General features: G+C 36.3%; 1 protein-coding gene across 1 annotated transcript; it reads right to left on the reverse strand.

Moving 5' to 3' along the window:
• Nucleotides 1-3614: 3614 nt before the first annotated feature.
• LOC132309110 (uncharacterized) lies at nt 3615-10955 on the reverse strand. Its single transcript, XM_059807461.1, has 8 exons — nt 10774-10955; nt 5270-5327; nt 4793-4833; nt 4470-4639; nt 4244-4354; nt 4079-4193; nt 3806-3969; nt 3615-3691 (listed from the first exon to the last, which is right to left on the reverse strand). The coding sequence occupies exons 1-8, from the start codon at nt 10953-10955 to the stop codon at nt 3615-3617; spliced, it is 918 nt and encodes a 305-aa protein (XP_059663444.1).
• Between the last annotated feature and the right edge of the window lie 2281 nt (nt 10956-13236).

The raw sequence follows: 13236 nt of genomic DNA on the forward strand, positions 1-13236 counted from the left end.
ACAAGGCCACGGGACCTAATGGCTTCAATGCTTTCTTTTTTAAGAAAGCATGGCCAGTTATTGGTCATGATGTAACAAAGGCAATCAAACAGTTCTTCACTTCTGGAAAGCTGCTCAGAGAGGTTAACTCAACCTACATCTCACTTGTCCCCAAAACCTCTAATCCCACCACCCTCAATGACTATAGACCAATTTCTTGTTGCTCCATTATCTACAAATATATTTCCAAAATACTTGGAAACAAACTCAAACCCACACTTCTTCATTTCATTGACCATGCACAGTCAACCTTCATTCATGGAAGGAAAATTGATAACAGCATCTTACTTGCCCAAGAGCTCCTCATTGGTTACCACAGACAAAAAAGTTCACCAAGATGTGCCCTCAAAATTGGCCTCAAGAAGGCCTTTGACTAAGTCTCATGGGATTTTCTCTTTGAGTCATTGAGGATGTTTGGATTTCCTCCCTTGTTTATAGCTTGGATGAAAACTTGTGTAACCACTCCCTCTTTTACCATCTCAATTAATGATGAGTTCAATGGTTATTTCAATAGCATCAAGGGGTTGAGACAAGGCATGCCATTCAAGTTTCACTGGAGGTGTAAAGATCTGAGGCTAACAAACCTCATCTTTGCCGAAGACCTTATTCTCTTTTCACATGCAAGCCTTCCTTCTATTTGTGATCTCAAGAATGCTTTGGACACTTTCTCCTATCTATCTGGCCTCAAACGCTAGATATAGTGAGATTGAAACTAATGTCCTCATCATTTTCTGATTCTCTTAGGGTGTGTTTGGTAGGGTTGATTTTGAGGGATAGGGAGAGAAAAGAAAAAAGAGGATAGTGTAAGTTTGTGTTTGGGTAACTTAAGTGGAGGGATAGGGAGGGATAAGGAGAGATAGGGAGGGATAGCTATCCCTCCTTATCTCTTATTTGCTTTCTCCTCAAAATTGAGAAGATAGGGAGAGATAGTGAGAGAAAGGATAGTGATTTTAGTGGTATTTTGATAATACCAAAATTAGCCTCCACAAATCAATACACAGATTTATTATTCCATCCAAGTCCCATGGTTATGAAAGGGTAAAAAAGTAATTTGTCTATTATCCTTTCTTTTCTTTTCTCTCCTCTATCTTATCCAAACAAAAATAACTATCACTTCTTTTCTTTTCTCCCCTGTCTATCCAAACACAAATAGAAATTATTACTATCCTTTCTTTTCTTTTCTTTTCTTTTCTCACTAATACTATCCTTTCTTTTCTCACTAATACTATCCTTTCTTTTCTTTTCTTTTCTCTTATAACTAATACTATCCAAACACACCCTTAATGATAGGCACATAATTGAGGAATGGGAGCTCCCAAGTTCAGTTCAGAGACCGCCAGCGAAGCCACCAGATCCACGAGTATGAGGAACTCTTCTCCTCTTCTTCACTGTTACGTGAGGTTGACCAACATTGGTCATTAAACCATCCACCTCGGATGGGTTGTTTGTAATATTGGGCATGGGCTTTAGTATTCATGGACCATATTGTGATGGTTTGTAGCTTTGGTTCAGGGCTGTATTCTTGTTTCTTATATTTATAAAAGTTAAATTTAACTTTCAATTTTTTTTTTTTTTTTTTTTTTAAATACCTCAATATGTATCATTTTATAAGATCAGCGCACAAGATAAGTCTACGGTCGCATTCTGCATTATTAAAGTGATACTAGATGACATTTTTTATTTTTTAATCTCCTTCATTAATGAGAGAGATGAAAAGTAGAAAAACTAATATATATATATATATATATATATAAGAAAGTAAAAGGTTTTTGGCTCAATGGTATATAAAAAATTAAAATTAAATAAAATAAAACTAAATTAAATTAGTAGTATAAGACCACCCAGGATATATTAGTCCACTCCCAAAATATATTTATGGGTCCGCCATTGATCCTAGCGTGAGCAAGGAGTGTGTGCTGTGCAGAACCACGTCAACAAACAAAATAATGGTGATTGTGGTGATTTTGAACACAATCCAATGAAGAAAACAAAACACAAAATAAATAAGTGGATAGAGAACATACACAAAAGAAAACAAAATTTTACATGATTGGACAATGTACCCATGTCCACAGCTCAAGATCAAAAGGCTCACAAACTCTTTTACTTTTCAATTGCTCACTTTGAGCTCTTCGCATTCTAGATATTTTATGGAGAATGCATCGTGCGATTTATAGCCACGAGTATTCCAGCATGCACGATAATATATGGGCCCGATAATATATGGTGAAATAGGCATGCAAAATGATGCTAGTAGGAGCATTAAATGCTGCTCCTATTCACCAACACTAAGCGAGCCACCAATGCTTTGACATTTCAACAGTGTCTTTGTTTTACCCAAAATAAAAATAAAAAAAAGAGAGAGACAAAAACTTTGCTTAATTATATCAATCTCAAAACTAAATAAAATTTTTATGTGGGGAAAGAGGATTTCACAAATTTTCAATAAGGCCATGTTTAGTGTGATTGAATAGAATCAAATAAGGTGGGAATGAAATGTTTTTGTTTCCATTCTTTAGTTTGGTAAGTAACTTTAAAATTGAAATGATGATTCTTACCCATTCTCCGAAAATGGTGATTCCCACGAATTCATTCCACTTTCCAACTAAATGAATGATCATTCAATTCCCACTTTAAAAAAATTAAATAAAGGAATGAATAAAAAAAAAAAAAAAAACATTTAATGAAACGTACACATATAGTTCGTTCATGCTTCCTCTATTTGTTTTCTTCGCACGCGTCCGGGGAAGTTCAACCATCTGTCCCAAACGATGAGGATATAGGTAGAGGATATATACTAGGAATATTTTGAACAGACATACATATATATACATATGTATATATATGTGTGTAGCCGACGTTTCATTAAATGTTTTTTTTTTATTCATTTATTTATTTAATTTTTTTATATGTTTTATAAAAATATGATGTTTTTTTGTACAACCAAACATAGGAATGGTCATACCTTTCACATACCATTCGCATTACATTCTTTGATTCATTCCATTCCCACTTTATTTCATTCAACCACACCAAACTAGCCCTAAGAGTAAATTTTTTACACCTTTTGTTGTTATATTGAATTATATATTATGGATAAGTTTTTAGTTTGATCAAACTATGTTGGCTCCTATTTCCAACTTAATTTATTTTGAGGAGTGGTTATCTAAAATTTGAAACACTACACTGACCTGTGTGATGATCATCAATTGATACCAAATTCAGAAAACATTATAAAATTCACACAATTCAAAAATTGACAGTTAACTCGTGGGCATGACACTACTGTTCAAAGCAAAATTTAAGGAATATGGAAAATTTGGTAATCCATAAGCATGTTCAATTTACCACGAAGATAATAGCAGTTTTTCAGAGTCATTAATAAACAAAACTCAAATAAAGATACAAAAAAACATATCAAAACCCTGCATTTCATAATAGTATCACCATGAGCATACTGAAAGTTCCAACTCAGAAGCCCTATTCTTGTAATAATGTGCCCACTGTTCCAAGCAAAGTGACTTTCGCTTCAATGATGCAAGTGTCTCCCACCAGGAAGCCCTTTGTCAAGTCATTTAGTTTAGCCAATGAGATATCCTTCGGAAAACCCCAAAGTCATTGACAAAGGTACGTCGACTAAATTGATGATCAGCTGCAAAAGAAGACAAGAATAAACGTTACATTTCTCTCTAACAAATATTTTTCCTGCAAAAGAAAAAGGCCTCAAATTGCATTGAGCCCAGGGGGAAAAGTCTCACTCTCTTACCTCGTACTGAGTAATGCTTTTCATTAATTTGATTCATTATGCGCAGAATGTATCTCACAAACAATTTGGTATCAGGAGGAAGCGTTGAATCATCCAAAGCCATGAATACTGAAACACTATTGTCTTCGCTTATACCAATTCCACGAGGGTATAGTCGAATCCTCCTGCAAATTAAGAAAAAACCGAACCACGTCACTAATTTAAAACTGAAAAGAAGAATGTTAGACTAAGCTGATTCAGCTTATAAATAGGGTAGAATATCACAATACATACCATTTGTAATCTCCAACAACGAATGACAGTGATTCATAATATTCATTGGTTAAACTTGAAAAAGATGAAATCTTCCAAGTGTGCTTGTTGGTAACTTCTTTTATCACTGACAAGCCTTCACATTTTTTAGTTTGTTTGAGAACAAAAACTTCTGCTCCAAAAAACAGGTGTCGTCGATAAGGTATCCATTTGAAGGATCAGTAAAAGCTTCCTTGGTGATAAATCTGCCTATGCCACATTCAGTTTTTGTTGCCCGGAAACGGGAAACCTTACCTTCTGCATTTTAAAAATAATATAAGCTGTTCATGAACAAAAACACAAATATATATAATATATATATATATATATATATATATATATATAGTCGATGTTGATATAATATAAATGTTACCTGGGATACTAAAGTACTTGTCCTTAACCTGATTGTATACGAAAATATTGAAAATGGCATTGATCTCAAAACCATTAGGCAGAGTACTTGTATCCGCCAATGCCAAAGAGGCAGAAATATGGTCTCGACCATCTCTCGTCTCATCACCATTTGGGTAGATAGACAATATCCTGCCACAGTCATTATAGATTTTAAAAAATTTGTGATTATTTATACAGAGTATTTTCTACTGTTTTTGGGTTTTGTTCATCTTCAATTTAACTTCGTAGAAATGCAGCACTGAAATCTAAAGTAATCGGGAAGATTCATAAGCATATACGTACCATTTGTAGTCCCCTGCTTCGAATTCGTCCGAACTATATTTCTGTATGAAGCATTTGAAAATAATGAGAATGGTTTAATATCTCGTCACCCATGTTCAACCTTAACCGAAGGATCAATAGAGCAACTCAAGAATCTTTAAGAACTCGGCTGATGATGGATTTCAACAATTTTGAGGGTAGATTATATATTCTTCAGTGCTACTTAAATAAACAATGCGAAAATTAATCTTATTGTATATTGGTAAGTTCAAAGTGACTTGGGAGCGGCTATTAGTATTCCAAGAAATTTTTAGAGTTCCAAATTCAGAGTTAAATAGCATGTTTCAATATCTATATTTACGCACATGTTTTTTAATCTTATTTATATGCATATTTAAATGCTAATTACCACATTTATTTACATTCATGATTAAATATAAAATAAAACTAACACCTATATCAGTAAGGAAAATGATATTTTAAACGACTAATTTTTACCGACAAATAACCGACCCACTTATTGACACAGCATGTCCCCACAACTTTATGCTCTTCCCTGAATATATCAACAAATTTCATCAAATCAATAACTCATCCCAGCTAGCAGATTAAAAACCCATGATTTGGATCCTGTATAAAAGTTTCCGGATCGCAATTCTCTTCTATCCGTCGACTCAAAAATTTGCCAGTTTTGACTTTAAAAGAATCTTGAATTTTGGGGTTCTTATGTATCAGTCAAACCCAAATTACTAATTTTCAATATGTTTAACCTCTTCGAAACCCTAATTTTCTCTAGTTTTGTCAATTCTTATGCAATTAACTAATAGTGTTGAGATTCCATGGATATTTCAGCCCCAGTTTGTAAACAAAACGAACTTGATTATGAATTATCATATGACATTCACTGCAACAATCTGATTGGTTTGAGATGAAATTGGCATCACTCCACGTACGCGACCCTCTTCATGCGCTGCTCATAGCATTCTAGATCACTTTAACTCTTCACCATTGACATCAGAACATCTGTGTGCCACTTATTCCGGTGACATATTTGTGAATTTCTTGAAGCCAAGTTCTTTGGTTGCAAAAGAGAGGAATGTACACTTCTCTTGTGATGGAGATAAAAAGAGTTGACAAGTTATATACTCATATATTTTGATTTCCTGGCGATGAGGAATCCATGCCTACAACCACCACCCGGTAACTCCGATTTCTGATAGAAAGAACGACCAAGGCCGATAAGGGAAGATAAGGAGTGGGAGAAGGAATAGAAGATTGATGTCTCTGGAAACCCTTCCGCCAAGGAGTTTCTTGCACACACGATATCTAGAAAGGCAATATGATTTAGAACATTATTTCACATTCCAAACAACCCACTGATAGATAGCCACATAAAAGTTGTATGTTGTCGGTTTTTTTAAAGTCAGGTTGTATAGCAGCACTCTATGAGTAATCACTACAAGAAATAAAGGGCTTCTATGAGGTGCCAAAAGCGCAATGAAAACTTTTTCACCGTGCATTTTAGGCCCTCATCTATGAGGATTCCGTAAATACTTAATTTTTTTTTTTAATGAGAAAGAATCAATCTCATACAAAAATAAAATATTCACCATAAAAAATAATTTTGTCTATATATTAAATTTATTTACAATATGGATATTTTCCCGTTAATTAATTTACGACGTGTTATGTAATAATTGTAATTGACTCAAGTCACTCAACTGCAACACATCGTGCATGTATTATGTAAGGTGGAATATATATAATTAAATATATATATATATATATATATATATATATATATATACAGTTCCGGTTCCCAACGGTTCTCTCACGGGTCTGGAACCGAAATCGGAACCGTAACCCACGGTTCCAGATTTTCAGAACCGGAACCAAAACCCATGGTTTGGTTCAGTTCTCACGATTTTCACGGGTTTTTTGTGCACCCCTAATATTAACAAACTGCTAGAGAAAAAAAAAAATAACACATAATACGTAGCAGTGTATATTTTACACAAAAGAATGTTTTAACAGACTGCTGAAGATGCTCTAAGGAAATACAAAATTTTGAGGCCTTTTTATATACTAGAGTCTAATAATAGAAAGAAATAAAATTTTTAAGAAGGTTATAGCATAAAAAAAAAAAATAAAAGTTTTTGGGGCCTCTTTATTGAGGGGTATCTAATAATGTAATAAAATAAAAACTTTAGAAAGATTATAGTATAAAAAAAAAAAAAAATTAAAACTTTTTTGGGATATTCCTATTGATTAGGGCCATAGGCCAAATCAAGTAAGCAGCGTCTTGTTATGCTTCCTCTTTTATTTACTTATTTATCCTGAGATCTTCCTCTCTCTTTTTTTTTTTATTTGGTCATATGTATAACCCTACATACCATTAACCATTAAGTAGTTATATATCAAAATTTTAAGCTATCCTTTCCTCTTGTATGTGGTGCAATGCACTAACTGCATTTGCAGGAGCTTTTCAATCCTTTTCACACAGCAATTGCTCATTCCTCCTCCCCTTAATAATCCTCGATCGTACCCATGACTCGAACCATTAGAATTTACATTGTCAAAGAATGGCTTTGCTGAATCACCTTACTCTGTCCTCTAGTTATATTATTCATGTCATCATTCTAATTGAATTGGTTCAGAATATACATTTGACATGTGGTGATAAAAGAAGATATATATGTAGTTCCACCCACAACACTGACCCCAACCCATCATAATGCATTTATACAAAATTCTTGTCCAACTCAATCACATCCTTGCGAAGTATATGTCTGAGGTAAGTACGGTTGGCTGTAGTTTCAACCAACTAAATAATTTCTAAGTGAAGAGAGGAGAAGCATGAAGAAACAATTATTTTTCTGTATTGGATTGAATTCTTTGTTGTGTTGATATATCTTAACAACAAATCCCTTACACTATATATAATATTCTCCTATAGATCTTTGAACTTTCTAAGACAATTCTCAACCACACACATGATACATGTACACAGTTGACACTATTCGGCTCGTGAAAAAGCACTCGTTCTGCTTTCCAGGTGAATGGAAAGTAGGAGTGGATGTCGGGCGTGCCAGGAACTGCTGTCATTCCAAAGTGAGTATCCGAACAACTATCTAGTAGGAAATTACAGGGATCAGGCGATTAAATGAAGGACTGGAATTACCACCTTCAATGGTTCTTTTTGCCTTGAAAAAAGACTTTTGGACTGAACTATGGCTAGTGGAAAGGAAAACGGTATTGAAAGTGCAGGACTTCAAAGTAAAGTGCTACTGGAAAGTAGGAATAATAAGTACAGGACTTGAATTAAACATATTGAAGGTGCATTATATGAATGTGAAGATACATGAATGTAAAGATATTGAAGTGTTGTTTTGCTGTGTGATTTGAACAGGGTTTGCAAACTAGCTCTAAGTGTTCTATTTATAGAGCTTTATGCATGCATTAACTAGGTGTGGCAACTTCAGCAACTTCCACGTGGAATGGTTCCGGACTGCCACATGTCCCATGATTCGTCAGCTGTTGTAACTTCTTCTACCTTATCCATCTTCTGTTGTAGACTTCAACCACATCCTCTCTAGTCTTCAACGAATTTGCGTCATGGGTAGTTTCAGAATGAATTCCCACATGTTCTCTTTGTGACTTGGCAAGTGTCCCATGATTTTGTTCTTCTTCCTCACGCCGTCAACTCCTTTCCTTAATTTCAGACACGATTTTACCCACTGCTGCCTTATCGTCCATGATTCTTGATAACTTCCCTTGGTTAGTGGTAGTTCCCTTATAAAGTTCCACCACTTTCAACCGACGTACTCTCATTTAGCCAGGTGTTCCACGATTTCTAGTAGTCTGTCCCTTCTATAGAACCCTCCTTTCATGGCATCGTGATTTCTGACTTCTGATAAACTCCTCATCGTGAATAACTTCCATCTTGAGACTTTCCTTCTGAAGTTTGGAGTTCATGGTGCCATGACCTCCTTAATTTTAGCAATTCCTCCATCATGGGTAGTTTCCCAGAATATATTTGTACACATTTACATTTCTCCAACCTACTTCCCTTTCCTCTATAGACCACGGTTTCCTTGATTTTAGGCTGAACCTTCCATATTTAATTTCATGGCGTCATGGTCACCAAGTTTACATCGTGGGTTATGGTTGTTGCTCACTTCCTTAATTTTAGCAACTTCTCTTCAACCTTACTTCCTCTGGATTTAGACCTCATGACATCATGGACTCCCTTTTCACGGTGATTCCTTCATCGTAGGTTAAGCCTAATATATATATATAAAGAAATAAATTAAATCCCACGGCTTGCTAAATTTTAGCAACAGAAGTTGACTTGGCTGAACCATTGTTGAAGTCTCCTAATAATAAGGAGAAATTTGCCTCCACGTCCCATGACTTAGTCAACTTTTATTTAGATGGAGAATACCCATCTAATTGGTATCCTACTAAAATAGGATCTTCCAAATAAATTCAACTTTAACAAAATCAATCCATCGTGGCAAGTTTAATAAAGCTCGCCATGTGTTGATAAATTATTGATTAGCTGACTTTAGCCTTCTCATGAGATTGTACTCATGATAATAACTCCATGCCATTTTCTTTTCCTTTTAGGACATTGTATCCTAAATTTGGTAAGTCCTAAAGGGACTCACCACTATCTTTTAATTTCCCATAATTTAAATATTCCAAGGTGGAATATTTATCAATATTATAGTCTAACATGGCAAGTTCCATTGGAACTTACCACGTACCTCTTTTCTATTTAAGGAACCACATTAACAATTTCATGTCACACCCTATTTTCCTTGGACAATTAGAACATTAAATTAATATGGTAAGCTTTGTCAAAACTCGCCACTTGTCTCTTTTCCATTAGGTAAAATAATGGGATAAACATATGCCCCCCAAATTCCATGCCTTGTAGAACAACTTGAAAATAAGGCGTGAGTTTTGATTTTCGCCATCAGAATACCATCATGGTCACTTGATTTACCAACCCTAACCACAACTAACTTCTCGGCTTCCATCATATTAATTTCCTTTAATCGCCAATCTCCTAGATGCCGTGTGCCCCTAAAAGACCTATTCGCTGCTTCCCATAAAAATCTCTTTACTTTCCTTTTTTTTGAATTTCGAAATTCCAACTAAAACCCTTCTAATAGTACCCTTAGGTTTTTTGGACACTCAAGATAATCATTAAAAGGAAACACGTGGCTGCTCCCCCTGCATATTCTGAGAACATCCTCTTCGACCACTGATTTTCGTATCTTCAAGGAGATCCTAACCATTTATGGCATAGAGCTGTCAGCCTTCTCAATCCTCATTATTTCCTTTTCCTTTTGAAAGTCCTCCTCTAACTACCCTTCCTCAAAAGGCGTCCTTGGACTTTGAAAGATTTTACCGTAAACGAATAAAATCTTCTACGTGTTATTCGACTAGTCTCTTGATTCTACCCATGTTAATCTTTCCAGTCGCCAAACACATTCCGTCTCCCAATAAACCTCTCATCCATTTATGGCATTACACCATCCAGCTTCTAAAACCTTTTAAGACTTCCTTTTGAATTTTGAAAACCCAACCACCCATCCAAGGAAAATGCCCTCAGCCTTTACTTCCTTCCATATCATTTATATATATATATATATATATATATATATACCCTCCATCCTTTTCGTTTGCCACCAACTCTCCTTCTATCATATTTCCTCCTTCTGAAACCCTAAAGGACATCTCCACCCACGAAAAAATTATAGACCATGGCTCCCAAGAAACCTTCCAAGCCGACTACTAGCTCATCCCTGCCAGCTCCTTCTATTCAAACCAAAACCAAAATTCGAAGCTACAGTCACCAAGTTCAAGTACTCTTAAAGTCTCTAAACCATTCTAGACTTCATCTTGAACCTCTGATTCACTTCAAAGACTCCTTAGTTGGATTGGGTCCAGGCTTTGCCAACGTGGCCCCCTCTCAATTAACCGAATTCTACCCTTCTAGTAAGTCTCCACTCCCTTTCGATTCAGAGTTCCCTCCTATTTCAAAGAAAGGGAAAAGAGTAAAACCCTCATTCAGCATAAAAAACTGGCCAATATATCGTTCACCCTGGTCTTCATGGGTGAGCCGTCTTTCCAAGGATGAGAAAATTTCTTCATAGTAGAAGAAACAGGGCATCTATGACATTATCCAAAATCAGTAAGTCCTCCATAACGCTTGATCCGACCCTCCTCTTTCCAGCCCTTTTCTTTTAGTCTTCAACCACCAATTCTCTGCATCTTAAATGTGGAATGATGTCCCCCACTTTGAGAGATATTTGTTACATCACAGGTCTTAAGCCTCATGGAGATGATGTAAGTGCCACCCTCTTTGTTGAACAATTCCTCTTTCCAACCAAGACCACTGGAAGTAAGAAGTTTATCTCCTCCCATCTCCCTTTTATTAAACACTGTAAGCAAACCGACCCAGTTCAAGAAGATAAGCACATTACTTTCTTGATTTGTTGGCTTTCTGGCCACTTGCTATGCGTTCCATCTGGCCAAGTCACAAAAGACTTTGTTCAAGTGGCAGTTTCCATAGCCAGAAATGGAGACTTAGCATTAGCTCCCCTTGTACTTTCTCATTTATACAGAGGTCTTCACGATCTCCTTACTTCCAAGTTTTCAAGGTTCCAAGGCCCCTTCCGGTTGTTCCAAATGTAGCTTAAAGTGTACTTCCAAAACAGTACTTCACCCCTAGTCACTCCAACTGGAAAATCCCTTCTGTGCCATTCTTTGGCAACCGCAGATCCTTCTCCTTTCAGCTTTGCTGAAAACTTTGAATATTTCTACAATCAATGTGAGACTGGAAATGATGAGTTCTTTGATCCATTCACTGCCATGGTTGGTTCCATCTCCCAGAGTGTCTACCAAGAAAAATTCTGAAGATTGGAAAAATATTTAGGCTAGCTTCCTTATTGGTCGTGACCTCCATTACAGCACTGCTCAACCTACTTTGAAGAATAGTTTCTGTGGTGTTGAGTTCTACAACCCAGCCCAACTAGCAAGGCAAATGGGCTTTACCCAAATGATTCCTTTGCCACCCTGCAAATCTTACAACAGATTCTTTAACCAACGTGTTCGTCTTACAGATACTGAACAATTTGCAATGATTGACCAAGCCTACACAGCAGAAAGAGCAGCTTTTAATTTCAAAGGCCATACTAGCAAGCCTCAATCAACCAATGAATTCGATGTATGGTGGTCAGCTTATATCTCCTCCACCCGAACCAAGAATCATAAAGCTGTCTGTGATTCCATACTGGCATCTTTCAAGCCTCTATCTCCAGGTATTAATGTATTTACTGTAAATTCCATTCCCTTTTGAAATCCATCAACCCTCCATTTACTGAGACTTGTTAATTTCAGATGAAAAAGAGGAAATACTCGAAGAAAGTGAAGAGGAAGAAGGTGGAGAGAAAACCACCACAACGGCTAGTAAAATCGAAGGTGTAGCCGAAAGTGGTGATGTAAGTATTGAAAATCTTTCCTCAAGTGATGATGAAGAGGAGGAAGAAGAAGTGGAAGAGGAAGAGGAGGATGTTTTATACAAGGCAAAGGGAAAAGGAAAAACCTCTCAGGTATTTCAGTGTGGCTGAACTTAACCGTTCCATATTCTGGACCTTACTTATACTTCCTCTTGCAGGGACTGGCCATTGTCAAAAAGGAATTTCAGCCCCAACTATCCTCTTCTGATGAAGATTCTTCTGATGGTGAAGTTGGCATTTCCAAAGGGCGAACCATTACTCAGCATTCCAGCAAAGCCCTAAAAATGCGTAGTCCTTCCAGAAAAGTTATTAGAAAGGCTAAAAGGAAAATCATGCTTGAACTGGAAAAAATAGAAGAGTTCAAACAAACCGGAGACTCCCAAAACACAAGAAACCAAAGTCATCCAAAGAGCTTGTTTTGGTAAGTCTTAATCCCTATCCTTCTCCATCTCATTACTTTACACTTTAAAATGTTTATAACTTCAACTTGACCAATAGGGCTCTACTATGGGGCACAATTTCATGAATATCCACCTAGATCAATAAGTTGCACAAGGAGAGGATTTGGCCCTTTAAGCTTCAATTATGGAGAGTTTGACCATCAAGAATGAGAAAAGTCTGCCCATTCCAACTTCCACTATTGGAATGTCCATTCCTTCTAGAACTGGTGGAACTTCTACTAGTCATACTCCTTCCATCCCAGAGGTAAGTCTTCATTCCTTTACACTTCGTCTCCTTTCTTTCTTTCTATCTAATAGAAACTTGCTTCCATTTCAGGCAACTCCTTCCTTATCTACCTCAACCTCCTTTATGATGCAGAGGAGAGCCCTTCCAGCCTTAGTTGATCTTTACAAAGTGATCAAGGCCACCAAATCTTCCAGTGCTTCTACTTCAAGTGCAAGTGTCCTCACACTTCCAGGACCTTCAGATGAT

This window comes from Cornus florida, unplaced genomic scaffold (genome assembly GCF_030987335.1).
Source record: "Cornus florida cultivar Cherokee Brave unplaced genomic scaffold, ASM3098733v1 CherokeeBrave_3.0.0_Hap2_Chr05, whole genome shotgun sequence".
In the NCBI taxonomy this organism is placed as follows: Eukaryota; Viridiplantae; Streptophyta; class Magnoliopsida; order Cornales; family Cornaceae; genus Cornus; species Cornus florida.

Bases quoted from the DNA above. Each gene is read 5' to 3' on its own strand.
- LOC132309110 (XM_059807461.1), bottom strand. From the start codon at position 10,955: ATGCCCTGTTTCTTCTACTATGAAGAAATTTTCTCATCCTTGGAAAGA. The intron at 4,355-4,469 runs GTAACATTTATA...TTTAAAATGCAG, and splicing joins CAAGTACTTTAGTATCCCAG to AAGGTAAGGTTTCCCGTTTC. The intron at 3,970-4,078 runs GTATGTATTGTG...CTTAATTTGCAG, and splicing joins GTTGTTGGAGATTACAAATG to GAGGATTCGACTATACCCTC.